This window comes from Dreissena polymorpha, chromosome 11 (assembly GCF_020536995.1).
Source record: "Dreissena polymorpha isolate Duluth1 chromosome 11, UMN_Dpol_1.0, whole genome shotgun sequence".
Classification (NCBI taxonomy): domain Eukaryota; kingdom Metazoa; phylum Mollusca; class Bivalvia; order Myida; family Dreissenidae; genus Dreissena; species Dreissena polymorpha.
Genome location: NC_068365.1, coordinates 36,312,697 through 36,339,446, shown reverse-complemented (window position 1 = coordinate 36,339,446; position 26,750 = coordinate 36,312,697). Strand labels below are relative to the sequence as shown.

General features: G+C 33.8%; 2 protein-coding genes and 1 non-coding gene across 6 annotated transcripts in view; 1 reads left to right on the top strand and 2 right to left on the bottom strand.

Annotated features, from left to right (window-relative positions):
* LOC127850854 (cytochrome P450 1A2-like) overlaps positions 1–26,148 on the top strand; it is a 43,271-nt gene extending 17,123 nt beyond the window's left edge. Inside the window, exons 5-7 of one of the 2 annotated variants that reach the window (XR_008035486.1) lie at positions 23,499–23,758; positions 25,412–25,539; positions 25,926–26,049. Coding sequence is in view for 1 of the 2 variants with exons in the window: in XM_052384196.1 (XP_052240156.1) it covers positions 25,926–26,133 (208 nt within the window). In the remaining variant the exon portion in view is untranslated. Of the gene's footprint in view, positions 1–23,498; positions 23,759–25,411; positions 25,540–25,925 lie in introns of both variants that reach the window. The other variant, XM_052384196.1, reaches the window with a different exon arrangement.
* On the bottom strand, positions 2,488–2,569 carry Trnaa-agc (transfer RNA alanine (anticodon AGC)). Its single transcript has one exon. It is a non-coding gene; the product is annotated as a tRNA-Ala (tRNA).
* Positions 10,847–26,750, bottom strand: part of LOC127850853 (uncharacterized) — a 59,978-nt gene continuing 44,074 nt past the window's right edge. Inside the window, exons 1-3 of one of the 3 annotated variants that reach the window (XM_052384193.1) lie at positions 19,643–19,858; positions 12,665–12,827; positions 10,847–12,396 (exon numbers count right to left, since the gene is read on the bottom strand). In XM_052384193.1, the coding sequence (XP_052240153.1) occupies positions 11,563–12,396; positions 12,665–12,748 (918 nt within the window). In that variant the 5' untranslated portion in view covers positions 12,749–12,827; positions 19,643–19,858 and the 3' untranslated portion in view covers positions 10,847–11,562. Of the gene's footprint in view, positions 12,397–12,664; positions 13,442–19,642; positions 19,859–26,750 lie in introns of those variants that run through there. The other 2 variants (XM_052384192.1, XM_052384191.1) reach the window with 2 other exon arrangements.

Here is a 26,750-nt window from a genome sequence, read left to right as displayed (position 1 = left end):
AAAGTAACCTATCAATCTCAGAATCAACAGACGTTACCTGTGTTTTACTAAATAAGTGATTTTCAAGTTCGAAAGGCTTCAACTGAGTTTTTAAAGGCACTGTTACTCCATTGGACAGCCACTGGATCACGTAATCAGGCGCTCCAATACTTGTCAATGAGTCGATGTTTTGTTTCAAACGTGAAACACACATACGTGCAGAATAAAGGATGAACTACACGAACAATCTCAAAATAAAACACACACATTACGTTACATGTTTTGATGTAGTTCTCAAAATCCTTATTAAATTTCACACGCACCGGTAATTGGTTATCAAAATCCAAGGGAAGCTACTCGTCCTTTGATCCATCTGCCGTTGATGAAGAGTTGTCTTCCCTGCGGTTCTGCGGGAAGCCTCGACGAGAAAATCCACTGAAAACGTCTCCAGAGCGCTGACCGTATCCACGTCCACGACCTCTAGCTAGCTGATTGCTAGAGTATCCTCCTCGTTGCGGCCGGCTAGCTGCAGTTAACGTTGCAGCAGACCGCAAAAGGTCTCGAATCATTCCGCGTTCAACCCTGATGTGTTCTTTCCAAGAGCTCAAAACAATCTAAAGGTTGAATTGTCAAACCGGCGCTTGACAAGCATTGCCGCGTATTCGTCCTGCAAGTATTTGCACTGAGCGTGGGAAATCAGGAACAACTTATCCAATGTGTCTTGTGTCAAAGGTTGACCTGGCTCGAGCGTCGCCAACAACTTCGCTGAAGTCTCACTATACCGGATGCACTTTGTAAGAATGTTCAAGACCGGTTGGTCTGATCTCCGGACTCCTTGACGGGATTCGTTAAGTTTGAGCTCAGTCAGAAACCTCACTCGTGAAAAAGAGTCCTTCAACGCTAAAAGTTCCCCCTGGATATCCGTCGGCAATGTCCCGGCTGCGATAGAAAAACCGGTCCCGGGGGCTACAAGCAAGTGGCTGTCTCTCGTGGGAGTAAAGCTGCTAGGATCCACTGATAATCCGCCTGGATTCTCGTCCACTGGTGAACTATACACATTTGCTAATCCGTTATTCATTTTACGTTCAAATTTGTCCAGTTTCTCGGACACTTAAGCCATAAACTGTTCCAATATTTCTTCCATATCAAAAATGGGAGTGTACAAGTTGAGAACGAGGTTGTGGCGTCACAAATATATGACGTCACAACTGTTAATACAACCTGGTGTGTCACGTGACTACTATTTACATTATATGTAAACACGGATGTCCGAGTGGTTTCAGCGCTGGACTTTTACTTTACAGGGAAAAGGCTCAATGTGTTTTTCAGGGATTTACACACGGACTGGACCGAATGTAAACACACATTCTTTATTTTTGCAAGTATCTCAAGATTTTGAAATACATTTCCACAAATATTTATTGCGTAAAGACAATTTTTCTTGCAGTTGTGCCGATAAGATTTAAGAATAAACACTTTGATAAGCCTTAAATCGGTGCCGAACTTTCACGTTGCTTGATACATAACCTCCAAAAACACAGGCTTATTAAATAAAGTAATTCGTTATGCACAAGTTGAAATTCGCATGAAAAAAATATTGAAAAAAGCAACATTTACCGGTGTGTTTCCATCCATTATAGTTTAATTGTGAACCCCACAAAGCCACGTGATAGTACACCCTGTTTACTCCAAGGGTCAGTGGTTCGAGTCCAGTTGTGGATTACTTTTTTATTTCTCTTAAGTTAATCTTGTTTTATACTGAACATATTTAGTTTCAATATTAACATTGATCAGTTTAAGGTAGCGCACCTCTAATGGGCACATATCCAAATATAATCTAATTAATTATTTTCTTAATCAGCATCATTTCACTGAACTACATGCAAATTTGTAGGTAGGATTTCCATGCTTTTTAAAAAAATATACCGATTTTTTCAAAACCACCCCCACGCTCGGCTTTTGTCCAGTTTATTTTCACCCCTGGGGTATATAAAAGTTCCATAATTCATTCAAATTTCCAAATATGGGCATGCAGTTGGTGTGTACAGATGCTGTAAAGGTGTTTAAAGTTTAAGCAAGATGAAAGAAGTATTCTTTTACAGACATTTATTTTTTACAATTTTTTATCTATGGAAGAGCGCCATGAAATGTAAGTGATTTCAGCCAAGTAAAAATTGGGTCGGTTAAAAACAAAGTGTCATAAAATTCAAAATAGTATCATTTAAGTCATATTTTAAACTTAGTTTTTATAGAAACACTATATACAGCAAAAATACCAAGAACTAGACAGATTTACCGTTTACTTTTTGAAATAAAAATAAAAATGCAATATGCATTGTTCGTATTTTCAACAGTAAATCACCCAATTTCGCCATAACGTTGTTTTAATTTTAATAATTGAAGAATGTGCATAAAAATTGCAACATATTTAACAATAAATATAGCTTATATGCCATATTAAATCAAATTACGTTAGAAAATAAATAAAACGCGTCGCAAAAAAGTATACGTCGTCGGCAGGATTCGAACCTGCGCGGGAATATCCCAAAAGATTGCTAGTCTATCGCCTTAACCACTAGGCTACGGCACCTAATAGTAGGCTCTTCTACCTTCGAAGAAATCGCGGGAAATCATTAGAGGTGCACTACCTTAAAGCATTTAATGTCAAACGTAAACACATGCCAAAATCTGTGAATAGGTCCCTTTAATGTGCACAAACAGTGCAAGGGATTGTAGCTCATTGGTGTCAACGTGTTCGAATAGTTGGGTTCAATATGATAATAAAATATATTATTTAAGCTTATTTAGGCTTCCTAGGAGCCACACCTTTGAATATTTTCCAAACCAATTTATCAGATATTGACATTTTTTAAAGCAGCTCGATCTAGGAAAACTTGGCTTAATGCATCTGCGTAAAGTGTCGTCCCAGATTAGCTATATATGTATATATATTGCATACATATATTAACTTTATGAACATATATATGACAATATCGAACAATAATATGAAAAAATACTATATATTATTATTATTATATACATATATAGGATTTAACAATATATAGATGTCTTACTGAAACGTATATATACAACCATATCACACAAACATAGGCATATAGAACATATACATTCCAAAGTACCACATAAATATGGAAACATTGAATATTGCAGCGTTTGACACGCCATAGTTATCTAAACATTCATATAATATATTATGTGTAAAACATGTCCATATATATTTGGTAACATTCTAATATTTTATGTACATGCAAGTCATGTACACAAAGTGTACTTTCAGCTGCATTCTCAGAAGGGACGCCTTATAATACAATGCGGTCATTTACTTTGGGTAAGGAACAAATTGCCAAAAAAGAGACACAACACAAATATAGTAGCAAGGACTCACAAGTACGCAAAGCACAAACATGAGACAACTGTAGTAAATAATTCGAACGGATGATGCAAAGCATTTGGGGCGTTGAACCGGTTCTTAGGAGCTCTGAACATTTTATTATAAATTAAAACCTACTATTTTACAACGAATGCAGGTCTCCTTAACTTATATTTTCCGAAAACGCAGAGTTATTACGATAATCTGGCACTGACATTCCGGAAAAGGATGTACTGGTAGCGGACTATGTTTATGCAAACGGGATAAATTGATCAGTGGTGACAGTTTCATGGCATAGCCATACATCGGTTCAACTGGTAACAATGAGAGTACCATGTTCTTTCGATGAAAAATTGTGTTATTTGTAAGTTTAAATCTCTGCAATAGTGCAACATATTTGAGAATATAATGTACCGGTGCCGAATTACATAATTTCAAATGTTATTTTAATGATCATGCCATTTCTTTCTATGTACACGTGCAATTTACTAACTTAAAAATATCGGAATTTAGCGAAAATGAATAAGTTAATAAGTTTACATCTAATAGTATTGCTAAAAGGTTACGACGAACGCGCTCAATGTTTTCCGATCTGATAAATTCCCAAATCAAAATGGATGATTCATTTGCGATACATAAATGATATTTATTGGTACGTTCATCGCTACTTTTAGGGTAAGCAAAGAACGCATATAGTGTTTTGTGAAGGAACTATGAGCATAATTATACATTTTTAGTTTTCATCTATTATATCCTCATTATATTTTTAAAATGCAGCTAATCTAAATCGCAATCAACCAGGTATCACTTTCCATTTGTCTACATTTATGAATAATTAAACCTGAAATGATTTAATTTTGAAAAAAAATGGGTGCGGAAAAACAAATAGATTAGGATGACACGTTTTATAAGTTAATGTCGGGAATGCGCGGGTATATTTCATTAACATTACCTGTTCGTTTTTTGTCCGCGTAAACACGTTGCTTTGACCCTAAGGTGTGTTCTGTTAACGTCAAAGTGATTGCAGACTTTATGACAATCTTACGCCACCTTACGTTATAATAAGAGAATATTAACATTTCTTTTCTATAAACATCCGACTAATAAGTTCTATGTATATTAGTATTCAATTATAAAATGGGCCTATACAAAGTAATTTCCAAAACAAGCTGTTTCCTTTGTTTTGAGGGTTGGTTGGCGTGGCGGTATTTTCAATACACGAATCAAGTAATGGATGAATGAATAAGTGAGTAAATAATAACTGAATGTTAGCTTAAATAAATTAATAAATATCATAAACTCATATGACGACATTGATGATGTCAATAACAGACGGAATGATAGTATTGCCACCTATGTTTAGGGTCCATTTTTTGCTGTAAGTTAAGCAATTGTTCGTTGCATTGATTGTTCATTTACACTGTATTGTCATTATGTGACTACACCCGCAATTAAGCGCCCGATGTTTTTTTATCGTAGTTAAAGCAACACTCGTGGTTAAAATCACAGTGCTTTGCCGCAAGAAGAAATCTATTAGTTATAATGAAATCATGTGCAATTAAACAATATACATATTTTCTAATGATGATGAAAATGATGCGTTGACTCATGCGTGGCTGCAGGTATAGCTATTGGTCACCGCAAGCGAGTATTGAATATGGCCACGACGTCTTCATCTGTCCAGGATTATCCGGAAACGTAGTGGCAACTGGACATCGACATACTAACATATACATTTACAATTGCACATATAAGCAAACAAATTGTGAGTTATTATGTTTGGGCTGGTTGAATGATAATCATGCCTTATATGAAGTATCCACGCACTGTTTTTCATTTCCTAGTTTATCAATACCCAAGAAATGCAAACGTTTAAGCAGCATCTTTTTGCTGCGTTCGGCTAGGTGACTGTTTGAATTTCTTAATGATTACTTTCCTTGTCAATGAAATGTAAAGCCGTTGACAGCAAAAAAGTCAAGTTTATCAAGAATCGATATCATAATAGCGGTACCATTGTTGAAACAAGAAACCTTATTACTTATAATTATAGACTGTTTTGGCTGGGTTTTGTGTTGCTGTTAATGCTGTAAAGGATTTGAGCATCTGCCGCACGAAAAGATCATATGTCTTACGTTGGCTTACAAAAAGATACACACAGTTCACGTTACATAATGGCTGAGAAATGGACTTAAATTTATTTAAATGCACGCAAGTTGTTATGAATGCCTTTACTTCTCAATGATATACATGATAATGTATAGGATTTAAAAACATTATAAAAACGGAACATTTACAGACACTTGATTAATATTCGTGTATTTCTTTCATGTTTTATTCTCCTTAACAATCTTTGAAAACCCTATTGCGCAATTATATCAAAAGTTAAGATTGAGTTAATACAGTAATAAACGGATATATTTGAATTTTGCCTAATAAAAATCTGTTAAGTCAGTAAAACATTTTTAAACTGTATTTTAGTTGTTTTTTAAACAAATGTAAACATATATCTCTAATATTAAACGTTACGCATTCAAGCGTTCTTTACATATAATCCGAAACTTATAGTTTATACTCCGCTAATATCGCAAACAAATAGGTAGGTGTGAAACTTGTTTGTTTTGCTTTCTAAATATACAAAATGTATTTCACACTTATTAAATGATATTTAATTATATTAAAAATTCCTTGTCGCAATTCAACAAATCTGTTTTCATTTGTTAATGCAAAATGTGGTCGAATGTAGATACATTAATCGATAATTCATCCTGGGATACTAAAACAAGTTTCGGATCATCATATAACATAAGGAACTCCGCCAAGGACGGTCCCAAGCCCGCGCTGATAAAGGAGGACAAAACCTGCAATGTTAAAAATTGTTTTTACAGATTGAAGAAACTTTTATCAGAAATTAATAGTGGTCATGTATTAGAGAATAATATTGGAAATGCTAAACCCACTCACAGGTGGTTAGCGTGTGGCTATGATATTAATTAGTGAAAACATATCATTTCGAATGATGAATAATCATATAAAAACGAAAAATCAATTTTTCTGAAAAACAAAAATTCACTATCAAATATATATATAACAAGGTATTCAACTCGTAATCAGCCGAAAACAGGGTGCATCGCTTTGAACAGCAATTACTTCATCAATTTTGCAGCGATTTTCACGATCTCGGTCTTATTCAACGCAAAAATGAATTTCCTTTCTGGAAATGTACATATTTTCACAAATACTGGGTCAACGTTTAAGAAATAACACGATACACAACTCGCGTGACCCACTTAACATCGATCAGACATAATCTAACACTGAAATCTTCACGGATTCAAAGGCATTTTCCCTGCAAAGTTCACGAACCTCGATACCATAATTCAATAAAACGTATGAAAAAACATTCTTACCATGCTTACCGTTGTATTATGCATCAAAACTAACTGTCCAGCGCCGTTTGAACCCTTTCTTTACACACATTTCAACTAACTGACATTTTAAATACACGAGTGATTTCATTGGTCCAATGCGAAGGTGTGTCTTTATAACTGAAGATTTCATTCATGAATACTGTCTGCTCGGTGTCAAGTAGGTCAAGCGAATTGTGTATCGTTTTATTTCTTAAAATTTGACCCAGCATGAGTAGAAATATAACAAGATATATACATTTCCAAAAAGGAAATTCACTTCTGCGTTGAATAGGAACGGGTTCATGAAAATCGCTGCACAATTAATTAAGTAATGGCTGTTCAAAGCGATGCCCCCTGTTTTCAGGTGATTGCGAGTTGGATACTTTGTTATATATATATATTTGATAGTGATTATTTTTCCAGAAACGTTGATTTTTCGTTATAATATAATTATTTATCATTCAAAATTATGTTTTCATTAATTAATATCATAGCCACACGCTTACCACCTGTGAACCTACTATATCAATGTTGGAAGTGAATGTTTAGTGACGAAAACTATTTATCTGCCGAAGCCTGTCATCATATTCTAGTAGAAAAAGAAAATTGTATTGTGTAGTTTGATCTTGTAATGTGTTTAAGTTTTAAAAATGTGTAAATAATGTTAGCTAAATAAGATTTTTTTAGATATTCATGGATATTTTAATCACATACAAGAAGCAGTTACTTAAAGATGGACGTGTCTTTTAAGTTTTGTAAGATAATACACTGAATGCTTAGGGGTAAAATGTTAGCATCTCCTCTTCATAAATACTGAAGGAATTCCCCTTTTCTTGCATGATCTTTAGTGTTTGACCTGGATATATAGATATGGGTATCTAGTATTTCTGGTATTTTAATATTATACATTGTATTATAACAGCTGTATCATAAGTGTTAAATATCAAGTTTTCAAATCTCATAAGACGGAATACATTCAACGCTAGTATAAAAGGAACTTAATGGGGTGGACTAGATTCCTTTCTTGTTGCATAGTACTACGAAAATCATTAAACCATCATTTAATCATCTTATTTTTGTTTGTAGACATTACACTTCTTCACAAGTACCAATCTGTATTTTGGCAACTTTAATTCTATTCAATTTGCTCACATTAGAAGTTGTATTTGGCACTAGATTTGCAAAATGACATCTTTATATCCATAGCAATTAAATCTAAGATTTATCTTACTCTGATATATGTTGTATTAATTAAAACCGCTATTTGAAGTTGAAAACTTGAACAACATTCTCATTTGTAGTAGTGAAATATGTTCATACAGTTTTAGCTATTATTGTTGAATTTAGAATATGTATAGTCTCTTATAACTCAAATATGAGGGGCATTTATGTAATGTGTTTTAAAGCTGTTTTGTATATGTTTTACTATGTACATGATGATGAGACTTTAATAATAAACTATCTTAATCTTATCTTATCTTTGATACATTTTTTGTGTTTGTTACATAAAATTCTGCTATAATTTGTAATGCGTTTAGCAATCATGTCACACATATTCCTTGACTGTGTTTAAAAACGTTTGCAATGCTGTTATGTCGTATTTGTGCCCCTTTTCATTACTGCAGCTTCATTGCTTAAGTTTAGAAACAACATCGTAATTGGTGATTGTGTAAAGGACTTATGCCAACAAGCCAAGAATATGTGTGCTTTATGAAATTGTGCTTTATTAACTGTGGATTTTGCTGTGTCCAGACACTTACTCAGAAGGAGCTAATTTTCATCTCAAATAATTTTTTACTCATTTTGCCTGCATATAATACAGCGATCTTTTCGGTTTGGAAAAAATAGTATTCAGATATGGTCACTTGTTAAATGAACAGCCATAAAACACATCTTCCAAAATATAGCCATATAAAGGCTTGGCATGATTGATAACAGGGTTGTATCATGCATTGTACAATGTTCACAATATTGTTGAGTTTAATTACAAACAAGTCTAAATATTGACACTATTTATGACATTGTTTGGAGTGGAATCACTAAAACATGGTTTTTCATACATACTCATATCTTATTCGATTTTTCTAAAATAAAATTAAATACAGATCCACAGTTAATCTGTTGATAAAAATACTATATATTACCACAGTGCAAGGCTACACCTAGTTGAGTTGTCTTAAAGATACATATGTTAACCTTGTCCAAAACAATTTAAGTTTCACTCAGTCGCTCTACAAGTTTTACACCTATTAAAGAGTAACTGTCTTTCCAAACACGTGGAGGGTAAAAACACCTTGGTTGGTGGAGTCCATTTTGACAGCATAATGACATCTTCAGGTTAGTATTAAAATAATTTATATACAGTATTGTATGTATGGCGGAAAGTTTCTGACAGTTATAAGTTTGTGTATGTTTTTATCCTTTTTAAGACTAGAAACAAAAAAACTTACAAAGATTCACTGAAAGTTTTATTTATCCACATTTCATAGGGATTTGTCCTGATGTGCAGATGTTAAAGGGATCTTTTCACGTTTTGGTAAATTGACAAAATTGAAAAAAGTTGTTTCAGATTCGCAAATTTTCGTTTTAGTTATGATATTTGTAAGGAAACAGTAATACTTAACATTTACCATTGTCTAATATAGCCATTATATGCATCTTTTGACGATTTAAAAACCTGAAAATTATAAATCGTTGCAACGCGAAACGATTTAATAATTTGGAGAGTTCTGTTGTTGTCGTTTAATTTTGTGAAACTACGAAGATTGATTACTTAAAGTATAAAATACCTCACCCATACATACTTGGCAGGATGGCCGAGCGGTCTAATTCGTTTTTACTCCAGGACTCCGGGGGTCACTAGTTCGAGCCCTGCAGGGGGGTACTTTTTTTCCCTTTTTTTCATTTATTCTTGATTTTTTACTGGACCTTTTAAGATCCAATGTTTACATTTATCAATATAAAGCATTTAATGACAAACTTCAAAACATGCCAAAATCTGTGAAAATGCCCCTTTAACGACAAATCTTAATGTTAGGTACATACTTATATTGTTTGTGTATGTTTATGAAATAATTAATGACAAAAGATAAAGCTAAATGTCAGCTAAGGGTAAGATCTTCGTAAAAGACATCGTCCGACAGAAAATAAACCTTTTACTTTTAAAACATCAGTATCTAGTAATTGATGGTCTTAAGTCCAATAAGCTGTGCAAAACGTATGCATTATATTTTATGATAGAACAAAAAACATCGACACATTGTTAAACAATCATACAATTAACATTGATGGTTCAACGTTTGCGTGTTTGCTAATATATCCTTCACAAGAGAGTTGTGATGCATGTTGAATTAATTAATAGAATACTAACAATGACATTATGTTCCTGCGCTCGAATCATTAAGATTAATTAAGTTAGGTGTTTATGTACCACGTCGTTCGTGTTAACGGAACTTTAGATACGCTAAAATGATTAATTAAATACAGCATTTGCACTAAACAGTGTCATATAATTTATCACTTTTCGATACATAGTGTCATATTAATTTATCAATTTTCGATACATCGTGTCATATTAATGAATCACTTTTCGATGCATATTGTAATATCAATTTATGACTGGTCGATACATAGTGTTATATTACGAAAGTGAGGCTTGAAATAAGTTGTCATTGTTTTCTTCTACTCCGCTGAGCGTTACTTCGTTGTTACAGCTGACATCGTGCCGCTACTTACTTGCTAATAACGCGTTGCGGTACCAAACTCCTCGCTGAATAACCCTACTCACAATGCAGTATTCATTGCAGTTACATGTACTTTAATTTCAGATCTGGAAAAGTATTCAGTTTCTTTTGTTTTTCTCATTTAATCACATTTAGTGCAATTTTCTACTCTACATAATCTGACATTTTATACTTCGTTCACAGTCAAACAAGGAACAATAAGATAACTAATTAAAGCCATATACAACACAAAAATAAAGGAATCGATAATGTTCTGTGGTTTTCATCGGCAACATGGCTTTGAACAGCGTTGATCAGAGCCAGTTAAATCTTTACGCGGAGGTGTTTACGCTACGTGGAAGAATGCATTGTTCAGCAAAGTATAAACGTAGTAAATAAAGGTTCAAATAATTATAAAAATGTTTAAAGTTATAAGACACTCGATAAGGTAATGTTTGACTTTGTAGCGGATATGTACTAATAACTGATATAGTAATTGGAAGACAATGCGTTAACGCCATCAAACGCACTGAACCCGCTAACCCAAGTTAAGGTTGTTTTTCATAAATTATTAAAAGATAAAAACGCATTGTCAAATAAAACATTATATTAGTTTTTAAGCTAACATACACAAAACAACATACACAATGTACGACCGTGGAATTAGTATAACGTTATTTTAATAGGGCATATAGATAGTAAAAAGAAGTTTTGTCCATTTTTTGTGATACAATATCGCGCAGACATCTTATACTCATGAAAGTACCAACACATGCAAAGCAAATCTATCTGTAAGTACAAGCTCATATCAGAAGCGCAGTATACTGTAGCTAAAAGCACACGAAGCTCATAATAACTGCTATTCAATATTTGAATACAGTTCGATATATTGTATAGATCAATATTTAGTGTAAATATCACACACGTGTTTAAAATGTGTACTTGCCTTTGCTGTAAAAATGTTATGTTTACAAACACCTATGTGTATAGAGGACATGAATCGAATGTTGATCAATGTTATATACATGTTTAAGTTAATGCAACTGAATAAATAGTCATTGTTTCACAAATATAACGCCATGTTTACTATCACCGAACTGCAGACAAGTACCAAGATGTTCAACGTCTTGTTTATTTGATTATTTGCATCATTCATCACTCTTTTGAATGGCAGGCGTTCCATGCACACTTTGACTGTTGTCTTTCCCCCAGCATCGACGGACATTAAAAATTCCATGTCCCCGAAATATTTGTCAAACTCGATTAGGTATACAATCAAACCATTATGTAGCAGCAAAACTTCGTCATCTGAAAATTCCAGCATGTTGCAGAAAAATGTTTTGCTAATGAAGAATGAGTAACGAACATATATAAAGACTCCGTTTTCGATACGAATCAAGTTATAAATCTCGTCCATGAACACCCGTGTGTCATTTGTATATTGTGGGAAAAAATGTAACAGATTGAATAACTGTTGAGGCACTAATTCTTGTGAACAACTTTCTGATACGTTTCTAAAATGTACAAACCATTTTGTATTTAAGAATTCTTTCATTGCATTAAGAAAGTCTGATGGGTCAAATGTGCCGACTTTCATAGCCATCTCAAGAGCAAAAAAGTTTATCATTGCAAAATCCGCGTCCACAATTAAATTAAAATAAGAATTGAGAATAACCCATGGAAGGGGACTTTCGCTATTAAAATCGATGTCTTTGAAATAAGCATGCACATCGCTGAGCGTTGTGTTTGGTGAAAGCTTTATTGGTTCTGGTATTAATACTTTCACAAAAATCCCAACTCGCCCAGATTTCCATTGTTTTGATGGGTAAAGGCACAACCCTGTAGCGTCTCTGATCTGACCGACTGGACAATGCATAACACGGCAATTTGACAGATCCTGCAATAAAGAAGGACCAATGTAATGTGTAAGGAGTGTAAGTGGCTAACGTTTTAGATAAATATTGGATATTTACTTGTCCACGTTATTATTTACCGCGAATTTGCGAATGAAGAAAAATGAAAGAAGGAACAAAATCTTAACATTTGTTTTCATGAAACTTTAAAATACTACTAAGACATGGAATAATTTATGATATGGAAAATACCACAAAACAACAACAAAAATTTGCAGCATAAGTTAATTCATTTTATTTGTTTTAACATACCGTTGTTCTGTCAGCATTAACCTTGCAAGCTCGTATCGGTGTGATGGTTGCATTAATAACACCAGGCGTCGATGCAAGCAACATTGCAAAAGTCGATTGACCTAAACTGCTCAAAGTATCTCTGAGATCAGATGTGCATTCGTTGTTCTGTAAAGGTGCCCCACTACACAGAAAGCAGAAAATGTTTTTGAAGTACGTTAAGTGTGATTCCTGTCCATTAAACAACCGCTGAGTATATACAGACTCTATAGAACTGTGACATAGATCAACAATGGTGTCATAGTCTAAACCCAATCGTTCAGTTACTTCCATTCGTCTTGGATTCCATTCAAGGTCATCTTGACACGAATCTTCTCTTGTCTTATAGCACTGTAATTTATACATCGTATATGCGTCGTCGTATGGATAAGTGAAGTGTACATAGCAAATGGGTATGATTGTTCTTAACGCGATGGCGGATACGATAGCATCAATTTCAGACGGACTAGCACCCTGACAGACTATGTAAGGATGCCAAGGCTTTCCATCTGTTATGCCGTTGCATATTGCACATTGTTCATTGATGTAGATTTTATGATGGCTCGGTGAATACATAGGCAAGAAAGCACCCCATGGTGTAAGGGCGAATTCATAGCATTTATAAGTCCCATTGCATTTTGTTATCATATAAAAGGATTCATGCGTTAAGATGTCACCGTAGGTTTGATCAGAGAGTGGGTACAGACATTCCTCTTGCTCGTGACGTTCCTTCTTCGGTCAAGTCACTGAAGCAACAATCGTTGTAAAACTCACACTTTTCGTTCGCAAGAGCAATCTGTAGTCGAAAATACTAATAATTAACTAAAAAGATCCAGACATGAAAAGTATAATCAATAGACATTACATGTTTACCCACGTATATAATTTATTAATTGCATATTTGTGTACACCGAAAGCCCTTAATTTAAAAACAATCTCCTGTTCATTCCGTTTTAAAGATCTGGTCAGGGTTTGCACAATTCAGTTCACTGCCATTCCCTGATTTATTATTGACGCAGTTACCTTAACCCAATCATCCATACAAATGACAGATGCCTTTTTGTAATAAATTATCTATTGAAGCGTGACATTTAATTGCAACGATGCATTATTATTATTATTATTATTATTATTATTATTATTATTATTATTATTATTATTATTATTATTTGTATTGTCTTTATTATTATTATTATTATTATTATTAATATTAGCATTTAGGCATACATCTTACCTTTGCAGCATTGCGCCAAGTGTGAGTTTACATTCACATGTGTCATATCTGTTCTGTTATTGCAGATATAAGATTGGGGGCACAGTTTATTGTCGACGTGAGCTTTGAATAAAGCGATAATGTCTTGCTCTGTCGTGGGTTTTCGAGCAAGAAAGGAGCCTTCCGAAGGTGTATTCGAAGTCAATGCAAAATCAATCACAATTACAAAGGCAAACACACCATAACACAACTTTATCGTCGTAATCCCAGGCAGTGTGAATGAGCCATCACGCATTCTCCAAATCATTTCTTTTGCTTGGTAGGACTGCGTGTGTATATGTATTGATATTAAGCTGGAAACGAAAAGACATCATTATAATTATATGATTTATTTTCTTAAAGTCTCAAATTGCTCGTTTGAGAAAAGAGCAAATTAATTGGAACACTGACAAATCCACCAAGACTATAACATTTTAATTAATTGAAACCCACGCTTAATAATTGTCGTATTATTTAAATGTTAATAAGTGAATGTTAGTTTTGTAACTCACCACTCTAAAGCGTCTGTCTACACTACATTACCGTAACTATACTTAATTAAGGATCATTTGAGTTTGAACGTGTGCAATTTATTGTATGCTTTTTTCACCTTTAAGCGGTACTTATGGAATATTTCCATTATTATTTAAATGTGAGAATAAAATAGTTTGTATTGGTTTTAATTCGATTGCATCAAAGCTTTACAATGATTGAAACGCTCAACTTGGTTTAACCAGTACTTGGCATCTTTTGGAGTCATAAAAAAAATCGATCCCACAACGGAAATCGAACCAATTCCTCTCCTGTTGCTAGTCAGGCAACGTATCCACTACGCTACGACAACGCAAACATGAATAGGTTAGTGTAGTCCAATTCTGTATATCTGGATCAATACATGAACACGCTCACGTTGATATGTGTTATAAATACATATATGAATTTCAATTGCACATTTGATTTTATCAGTTTTGCGGTTTTGAAGAAACAAAATTTCTATAATAAGACCAAAAATATATTAGTAAATGACAATATTAACGATATCAACTCATTTGTAATACTATGTTGTTTATTCGAATATACTTATCATTTTAATATGAATATAATATACAATGTATAAATCAGAGTTTTAATATCAAATTCCTCATAATTATTTGCATTCCGATATATAATATAACATTAACAAAATTATAGTACAATAATTGCAATAAAGCGCTGGTCAAAAAAATATTAATTCTTCTCAAAATTGCTGTACTCAATAAAATACTACCAACAATAAGTCAATATAAAAGAGCTATATTATAACCATACTAGTCTTACCTGAAACAATACCAGAAAACACTCAGGCGCAGTAGCAGTGGGTGGTTCTTAAATACTGTGATAGGGTGTATGGGTAAGGATCGAGAATTGGGTTTCTCAATTTACCACGTACTTAGGAATATTACTAGTAATGATTCACTATGCAATATGAGGTTATTACCAACATATCTGGTTTATTTAATGTTCTAAATTTTTGCCCTATGTTAGGGAGCTCTTAATGTGTTAATATTGTTTCCAGAATATCACGAACTTGTCTTACGTAGATCATTGAGTTGGCTTGGAAGTCTTGCATGTTTGGATAAGAGTAAAAATTTTCTTTCGTGAGTTTCATGAGAACAGATTAATATATCTGTTTAATGCTAACACGAATGTTATTATCTTTTTTAATTACATAATGTCATAAATAAGTGAATTATACAAACTCATTTAAAACTAATGTTATTATACACAAAAGATCATTTTAATGGTATCATATCTGTCTTAATCTAAGGGTGCAGAAAAACAGTTCATGCCTTTAAATAAACTTAAAATAAAAACAATATTTTTTATGTTTAGAATTTACAAAGGTACGGATTGTTTAAAGTTTGGTGAGTGTATCCTAGTAGCTGTACACACTTTGGCTACAAATGACATGGGTGGTATTTCTTTGTTTCGGATTATTGATTAATGATTTTAATTCACGGTTGATTAGAGAAAACAGATATTCAAGAGTGGCATATCCACAAATGAAAGTTTGCATGTCTTATGATCACCACTAGATAAAAACTAACTCTTTTGAAACATGTTTTCGGGTGATTACTTTTTTATTGTATCGGCCAAATAAGCACATTATTGAAAGGGTCCTTTCAACAGATTTTGACAGATATAAGTTTGTAATTAAATGCTTTATATTGAACATTGGAACATTTATATTAAACATTGGATCTAAAAATTTCCAGTAAAAACAAGAATAAAATTAAAGAAAGAAAAAAAGTAAACCTCAACTGGGCTCGAACCACTGACCCCAGGTATAAACGTCTAACACTTAGACAACTCAGCTATCCGTGCTCATACAATAAATGATGTATTTTATACTTGTTATAATAATCTTTTCGCGTTGCTACGCTTTATATTATGTTTATTATATATATATATATATATATATATATATATATATATATATATATATATATATATATATATATATATATATATATATATATATATATATACGAGACAAACATATTCGATTTAATTACCTTCTATTTTTAAAGAAAGACTGTTGTTGTGGCTACATCATCGTAACAGTTGAACATTACTTGTGTTTGATACATATGCTATATCCATGTCAAACCTTCCTTTCATGCTAATCACCTTCAATGTTGGACAAAGTCAAGTTTCTATATGTGTTAAAAATGTGTTTGTATTCATTTTATATATGCGCCATGTTGTCAGTGTGACATTTACATATTTATATAAAGAGCAGGTTCATGTGAAAAAATACCTTCATTTAATCATTACTTCTGTTTTCTTTACAGTAAATCCATGCTGGACTAAGAGTCATGAGCCTCACATCAGGTATTGAATTTTTTTTTAAATGAATACAAAACATGGACGATGACCATTTTATATCTGGTCCAAATTCTGATGCAAATGTTTACGGTTGTTATTAAGGAAAAGAATATGCTTAGAAAAATAGAATTGTGAATGAACTTTAAGCCATACCTTCTCAGGGTCAATAGCAATATAAAGAAAACAATTGTGCAAGATTCATACAGATTGTTATGGTAGACATGTGTCGTGAAAAGCTGAAAAATAAATGCATAAATGCATAAAAAAACATCCCTTATCATAGTTTTCACACTAGATATTTGTTTAATGAATATAAACCCAAATAACAAAATATATTGGGTATAGTTAACCAACAATGCATTAACAAAATGTTAAGTTATACCATCATCAGAAAACGACTCAAACTGAAATTAAAATGAAACAAGCAAAGTCGTTGAATTGATATCCCCCGCCAAATAAATTTTGTTTATGGATAGAATAAAATAAAAGATATCAGTGAAGGGTTGTGCCTTTTGTCAATTATTTTTTTAGGTCTTGCACTGTCTGATAATTGAGAACAATTACATCAGGACATTTTGAGAATCCATTTTAGTACGGTAAAATCCTTACCAAATCAATGTATATTTCATTAAAATGTGTGATTTTGATGTTTGTGTGTGACTTTGGCTATGACCCTAACAAATATTGTTTATTGATGGGTGTAGAAGTAAATGAAAAAGTATAAGTGAAGGGTTGTACCTTTTGTCAATTATTTTTTAGGTCTTGCACAACCTGATAATTTAGAACAATTACATCAGGACATTTTAAGAATCCATTTAAGTATGATAGAATCCTTACCAAATAAGGCATATTTAATAACAAGAGTTCCAAACTGTCACAAGAAACCGTTTTAAGGCTTTTGACAACTTGAAATCTTTACCATGACCCATATTTAAACTTGACCTACATATCATCTAGACACAACTTCTGACCAAAGTTGGTGAAGATCTGATGAACGGACATCATGCTAAATGCTTGAAGTGACCTGGTGACCTATTTTTAACCTGGCATGACCCATATTTGAACTTGACCTACATGTAGATATTGTTTAGACACAACTTCTGACCAAATTAGGTGAAGATCTGATGAAAAATACTTCAATTAGAGAGCGGACACCATGCTAAATGCTTGAAATGGTTTAAGTGACCCTGTGACCCAGTTGTTGACCCGGCATGACCCATATTCGAACTTGACCTAAATATTGTCTAGATACAACTTCTGACCAAGTTTGGCGATTATCGGATGAAAACTACTTCTATTAGAGAGCGGACACAATGCTAAATACTTGAAATGCACTAAGTGACCCCGTGACCTAGTTTTAGACCCGGCATGACCCATATACATACTTGACCTAGATATTGTCTAGATACAACTTCTGACCACGTTTGGTGAATATCGGATAAAAACTATTTGAATTAGAGAGCGGACACTGCTGTGGACGCCGCCCGCCGCCCATCCGCCAAAACGCCCAACCGCACGCCCGCCCACCCGCACGCCCACCCACCCGAACGCCCGCCCACCCGCACGCCCGCCCATCCGCCCATCCGCCCGCCCGCCCACCCGCCGCCAAGGTGAAACTATAATACGTCCCGTTTTTTTAAAACGGGCGTATAAAAATGTGTGCTTTCGACCTTTGTGTGTGATTTTGACCATGACCCTAGCAACCTGGATCTTATATTTGACACTCAGCTAGATAATGGAGAACATTTGTGGACAGTTATTACAGAATCCCTTGATGCATAGTAGCGAATGACTAAATAATGAATACCTTATCAAATTTGTGACCTTTGACCTCAATGTGTGACCATGACCTTAGCCCCTCGGATTATGGGTGTTGAATGTGAAGCACCCCAGATGATAAAGAACAACTATGGCAAGTTGCATGGCTCTGGTTCATGTGTTAATGGAGATAAAGCTCTTATCTTATATAAAAAAGCATTTTTCCAAGATACAAAGGGCCATTACTCAGTTACTAACAGATGGTGTACAATGCCATTTGGCGTGCATCATCCTCTAATCCGTATATATACTAATGCCAAGTTTTAATGATATCCGCCAAAGCACTTCCAAGATATGGTTCCGGACACAAAAGTGCCATTTTTTTAAGATACAAAGGGCCATAACTTCGATACTAGTATTAACAGATGGTGTATAATGTCCATTTGGCGTGCATCATTTTCTTATCCATATATATACTCATACCAAGTTTCAATGAAATCCGCCTAAGCACTTTCAAGATATGGCTCCGTACACAAAAGTGCCGGATAGACGGACGGAAAGACGGACGGACGGTGAACGCAAAAATAATATCCCTTCGCCTATGGCGGGGGATAACAAAGACTTACATTTCATCTACAGTAACAAAGTATGTTATAAAATCTAGGATGTCACAAAATGGAATAACTTCATTAAACTGTTTGCAGTGTGTTCATGATTGCAAATATTCATTTACTTTAAAGTCAGTTTTAGCTAACATGGCCCAGTGATTCATTATTACACATATTCTTGATGTAAAAATTACACATATTCTTGATGTAAAAATGTCTCATCTGAAAATGTATTTGATATGTAATTGTTTATAAATTTATGAAGCGTGATTATCCGATCAAATTTAAATAAGAATAACAATTATCGTTATGAGAAAAATTTAATATGCATTTATCATAAGTTAGTTTCAGCTAATGTTTGTAGTTCTTCAATACGACACATATTCCTGATGTACAAATGTTTCTTTTATTGTTTACTTAATTGATTTATAATGTGCAATTATCCATTTAAGTGTTAATACGAATAACATTTACCTGTTCCGAAACTGCACGAAATAATAAGTACATCCCTTGCAATTGGTTTTCTCCAAAGCCTAATGGTTCCAAGATAATGATCCAAGAAAACCTCAGGTTTTGTCTGCTTCTTCATGTTTTCAAAGTTCATGAGAAGATTTGTCGAAAGGAGTGTCAATTAACGGAACTATGCTTATAAAAACGTTCTTTTTTGCTAACAAATAACATATAAAGTAATATGCACCACGTGTTAATTATAAATTGAATTTAGCGCACACGAAAAGATCGAAATCCCCATGCGATGTGTTAGGAGTTTAACTACATGCGTGTAAAACATATGCATCAAAATTTATTCAACCGAGTCGATAATTAACAAATTAATACAACGTTGATAAAATGTTTAATTAAAACAATTAACGTTGTGTTGATGCAGCATTCCTTTTTAACGGGCTTTCATGTACTTACTTGTTTCATGTACATTTTAATGATGTCAATACACGGCCGTTAATCATGCGAGCCACTTCTTTTTTGAGATACATTAATAAATGAGCAATGCTACTTCCGAGGTGGCGGTCAGGTCCGGATGTTTTGAAATTTAACGGATAATTTTACATGGTGATTAGCTTTAATATGTTGTTTTTTTTCAACATATTTTGTATTATTTTTAAAAATCGGCCAATGTTGTGCGATTCAGCGATTATAAATTCATCCAATGAGGTACAGAAACATACAATCACAACCCATTTAGAAACGTAAGAAACATGTTCCGATGTATGTATTAATGGTTTTATACATGTTTCTAGTGGTAACTGTATACTGTTGACACCTTCTTCAATAAAGGTTTGTTTCATGGACGCGCACACTGATAAATATCGTTAAATAACTTTGCAGCTATCGTTTTTCGTTTCTATTTTCTATTATTTTGTGCGAAATAGTTGTATTGTCATCGATACCGACTAGCCCAAAAGATTTATGCGAAAGGTGTGCATATTGAGATGCTACAACCACTCGCGGTTTCTATGCAACAGCGCGATATTCAATATCTTTAAATATCAGTATATGCCCTACAGAACATTAAATCAAATTGTTAAACAGAGAACAACTAGCAAGAGATAAATCGTCTGACAAAATGAATGGCGTCAAATTGGATTTGTGTCTTTCTACCAGTACATTGTTATCATAAATCGTCATGCAAAGATCGTGATGTAAAATTGAGATTGAATCCATTTAAAGTTTTAAACAGAATTATGAATAGCAATTTCTTCTTCTCCTTTCAATTTTTCACAATTTTACATAACGTACGCTTGCATATCGTTTACGAGTTTTGGCAGTATTAGAGTTAAATACCTGACAAGCAACAACGTAATGAAGTTGACTTTAGTCATACACTATACTCACTGATAAAGACGAAGATCAAACGTTCCGTTGTTAAGTTACCCAACACAAAACGAAATCAGCTGTCTGGAAGCTGAGCGTTGCATAGTAAAACAGAGTTCTCATTTTATTTATAAAAATATGTTTTTTAAGTATAAAAAATACCCAGAAGAAAATTCAATAAATGGCTAATGTTTTCTGTTTTTCAACCCGATAACACTTATAGTTTATTAATTGTCAATCTTTTCAGTGATGGTGGAAATCGTAATATCCCCAAAAATAACAAATAAATAGCAAATGAATATAATGTATATATATCTACTACCATTTATACTACCAATGCTCAGTTTTAGCAATTATCATCTTTAACAAATAACATTTCCGCGTTTTTGTTCCCACGCGACTTCACATATTGATATGTCATAACATGTTTTGTTTACAAGGGTATTGCTTATATCAAGGATGAAAAAAAGAAGTCTTATGTGGATATTTTGTGTAAGAGACGCAGTTTATGACTTTAGTCTTCATTAAGTTTATTACGCAAAATTTTCAAAAGATCGCGTGAAGAGCATTCTCTAAATTTACATAAAGTGGGCGATTCTGTAGATATAATTATTCATTTTATTTTTAAAGGTGGTTAACAGCATTTCCCGTTTACTCGTTTATGTTATTTTAATTTACCTTGACCATATGTTTGCACAGAGATTATGTTGCATTTTGTTGATCTCTCTCGCAATTAAATAATAGCATACTAGTATATTAACAACTTAAGTTTCTATATGTGGCCCCTATACACAATGGACAACTGTATTAGACCTTTTTAAAGACACACAGTCTGGTTCCTCCTACTCACACGTGTTTCTTTATGCCCAACGCTTTCCTTATCTTACTCGTGCGTTTCTAAGTGAGATCAAAATTATCGATCGAGCTTAACCTTCAACTAAGCTAACAGTCAATCCTTCTTAAAATTTAGTTGACCGGAAATCGTATCACGGAGTCTAGCAGAGAATTCGAGTCCCTCTCCGGCTTTATAAAGCCCGCTAACGAAATGGCCAAGGTTAAGAACCACTCTGCGCTGACGAAGTTGCCGATGCTTCGCAAGGTGCCCGGTAACCTCAAAAACCTGTACGACAACGCAACGACGTAACTGTAGCCATATTCAATAAACAGTTACACCAATATCTGTCTGAGAAATACTTATTTTAATCAAGTAAATTTAACCTACAATAAATTGTTTTCTTATTTACTTTAGCAGACTCTATACAATGATTTTGTGTTGTCATATTGGGCTGATACTTGTTCAGACGACACTAGCCTTGTATACAATAATTTGCATAAGAACGTAGTGCCTTGTTAAAGTAGCCTCTCATATGATCGTGATAGTGCGGCGTGGTACGCATGTGAAAAATAATCGTAGCTAATTCACGTTTTTTGCTCAAAGCAGAAAGCGTCTATTTATCATAACCAGCGTTTGTTCATAGTTGTCTTCATACGGTATCTGTTTGCCATGCCTGTTGTCATGTAAACACAGTGACTGGTGCATACGCTTCTTACACGATTCCAACTCATGGCGCATATGGATTTGATTGTCGGTGGGGGTTTTCTCCGGGTTCTTTGGATCCCCATTCCACAGCACAAAAACTCCTTAATTAAATGTATTGTAAAAACAAAACATGGAAATTGCATATATACTTCAAATATTGTCTCATGTTTTCCTGAATTAATGTGCTTCATAGGCGGAACTACCTAATTATCTTTAATATGTAAACACATACATCTGTCTTGCAGAAAAGCAAGCGTGGCCTCGTGTTCATGTTGAGGAGTCTGCGCGTTACTATGGAGATGGAAGACGGAGAGTCCTGGATAGACGATGACTTCATCATGGGCGTGGTCATGGACCTCATACCGGCAGGTAACGCAATGGTTCTATACTACGGACAAAGAGCCTGTCGTATCATAGAACCTTTAACTAATTAACGTTAAGATGACATTTTAGTCGTCTGCAAATATCCATTTAGTAATATTTTCTTCCTTAAATCTAGGTATCTAAACAAAACAAAGGAATTTAATACAATTACGTAAAAAAACTAATCATATGCATCAGCGCTTAACAAGTTTGTTTAGTAAGACGGGCAATATATCGCGACCACGAATGTCGAAAATATTGAACTAATTAGTCGTTCAATAAAACACATCAATGTAATAGGTCATGTAAATGTTATTGGTCAATATTTCATGTTCAGACACCATTAGAGATTAAAATATGAGGTTGTCTTGGAAACTAAACGCGGACGTTCTGTTGTTTTTAATTTTGTTTCAATGTTTAAATGCATTCATAACGTAATAAGCAAAGTTATCATTGATAACACAAAATTCCTTCTGTTAATCGAAAGTAGTTTCACCATAAGGAACACAATTTATCATAAATTTGTTTATATGCTATCGGATTTGCATACACACATGTAAATAAACACATATAATGTTATTTATGTTCTTGTTTCAGCTATTGTGCCGTTACAGAACACCATCTCAGTCTTATTCCTGGTACTCGTGCATAACCCAGAGGTTCAAATCAAAATACGCCAGCAGGTGACGTCGCTTAACGCAGACGTTACCATCGACGACATCCGGAAGTTACCGTACATCGAGGCGTGCATTCTGGGGCTCAAGCGCTTCCATACGCCACTCCCGTTGTTCGCTCGACACTGCAACCGCTCTATAAACGCAGTGCTTGAAAAATACAGCATACCGAAAAATACAAAGGTATGCGTATGTCTTGTGTATGTATTTAGATAAAAGTAGAGTATCTGTTTCATTGTGGTTGTTGATATCGTATTATACAAACTGTCCCTCTTTCAATGACAACCGATATTTCTTAAGGAGCACAATTACATACATGCATTTGACACCGCGCAAAAAGACAGCTATTACTTATTTGCAATACAGCAGTTGTAATGTAGAAATAATCTACTTACGATAAGCGAAGAATGCAGTAGAATACCTCTTTTAACCTTTGCTGATGTGATGTAGTGGATATTGAGAGTTTACAAATCTATATGATTATTTATAATATATCTATACAGATACTTTCTAAAAGGATATTTTTACTACAAAACTCAAGCGTCTGGATACGAAGTCCGTAATTTCAAAGTATGAAATCGGTGTATGTTTTCAATGTGGCGAATGGGGGGGGGGCATACGTTCTTTTGATAAGCACTTACTTATTGAGATGTGTACTTATTACGTTGGCGTCTTTCCAAAACATGTAGTTTGTATTTATGTTGTGTTAATGGACCATGTTCAATCAAGTCGTTGTTTTCAAAAATAGTTTTGATCTTTTAAGGAGGTTCAATTCCCAGTATGGAAGCGTTCTTTAAATGTCATGTAAAAGATACCAGTTACTGTTTCTACCCAAGAAACGGAATCGAGAGCGTTTCAATTAGCCTTATGCTTTCGATTCAATCGATCTCAAATAAATAAATTTCAACTGGTATATATTAAATGGAATATGGAAGGACTGCGGTGTTCCGCGTTTTGTATCGCAATCGTTTGTTGACATCGCATTATACTCGACCTGCGTGCTCGATGAATACATTATTCTTTTGTGCAATACATTCCATCGATCACTTCTGTCATTTAATGTATTATATTCTTGGTTTCATTGGTGTTTATATCATATGTCTTAAATGAAGTAACTCATTCAACAACCGATTCTAAAAACCAAACTCCCCTAGGATAATGCAATGTAGAGGATATGTTCTTTGATCAAGTGGATTTTATGCCGATCGTCATGAGTCAAAGAAAATTAGGTTATATACGTGCTTTACCCTGAAAGAGAATGTTTAACAGTTTGGGACAAAACCTTTTCCTGACTGAATAAAAAACTGGTTTCGTCTAAATACTAAATTCGCCTTTTGATGTATTGTTATATATATATGTTAGTATGACATAGGCAGTTATTAAAAACAATATAGTAGATCACATTCAAAACCTCACACAATCACTTTTAAAAATGTTCCCTGAATCGTTGGTTAATTACGACCGAACTTATTTTTAAAATAGATTTGATAATCCTTATTGAAATAAATACGGTCCAACATCTGAATTAGTCATAACAAGTTCTTCGTAATCTAGTATCAAACGCGAATGTTATGCCAGTAAACATCGACAGATATGTTTCGAAACTTTAACCATTGTTTCCGGTAATTAAATTGAAGGGTAAAACTTTTGAACAATCTGTAAAGTCGCTCGATTAACACCGCCGTGTATGCACTTATTACATATTTCAATTGAGTTTGCACGTTTAATCGCGTTCGTTAAACACTACTGCAGAACGATGAGTAAAAATTTACATTTTTAATTAGGTTTCATAAAAACGAACATTTAATAAAACAGTGCGAACGTTTTTCGTTTCAGATCTTTTCCAACTTGTTTGGAATTCACCACGACGAGAGGTTCTTTGACGATTCCTGGTCGTTTTAGCCGGAACGCTTCATGACTGAAGATGGCTCTCGAGTAGGGCCCGAACACCCTGTCATGAAAAAGTAAGCTTTAATGTTCTTTTGTTTAATATGTATGTCATGTGTTACTTACCTTAAAGTTTGCGCGTTTCCGTCGTTTTACATGAGTCTGATTTCTTTTTTGTTTATTTAAAAATGCCAGCGTGTGTCTGTTACAATAACCACGTTAATAAAACTTACCAGATAAACCTTATGTCGATGAATATTGAAAGGAGTACATACGGATGTTACACCGGAAGAACTACTTCGAAATGATTCGATTTTGCGTGCAAACTCATGAGATGAAGTAATTGAATCTCTATTAAATAAAACGCATTAAATTAAATTAAAATGTCCTCATATGTTCTTTACGTTTCATTCAAACACACGTAAAGCATCAAATATAAAACATGTCAATCTCTTCTTTACAGCATGGTGGTCACGGGAGTGGGTCCCAGACGGTGTCTCGGCTCCACTTTTTCGGAGAAAGTCATTTTTCTTGTGGTTACAATTCTCCTGAAATATTTTCGAATATGCCCAAACATACAACAAGAGCTCCCACCCTGCGACCCAAGAAAGTTGACTTCCGGCGTTGTGACGAAGGCGCCTGATTTCAACTTCGTATTTCAGCTTGCGTGATGAAGCCATTGCGTTTCCTTTTAGTTTTAATTCTTAAAGGATCTTTTTATCAATGTTCAAAGGACATATACAAGGAGAATGCAATCTGAACCTGCACTTACATTATATTTATAAGTGTTATTAGAATTAAACTGTAATTGTCTACCAACATATAAAATATGTAATAAAATTAGAGTTATATAGTATATAAGAAATGTTTCTTTGAATGTTTATAAGAGTATATACACCAGCATGTTTATATTTGAATACGAATGTATTCAATAGAAATTAAAAACAAAACACTTCTTTTATATTGGTGTTGTTTTTTTTAAACAAATAATCATTACATCAAGATGAAGAGGGATCTTTAACTCTTATGATATGCATTACATTAAAATATTATGCCTGCAAGCACATTTTTTTCACACAAATCTCTTATCAGTTACCAACATTTTGCTTCTATATCCAATATTTAAAATGAATTATATACATAAACGGAGAAAGCTTAACTATATAAAAGACCGTTGTAATTTGGAATACATTGATCTTGTTTACAATGAAATATGTATCTGTCCACTTCAAGACATATCACGTACGTTTTTTGCTTGGTTCTACCTAACATAAATATCATGCATACT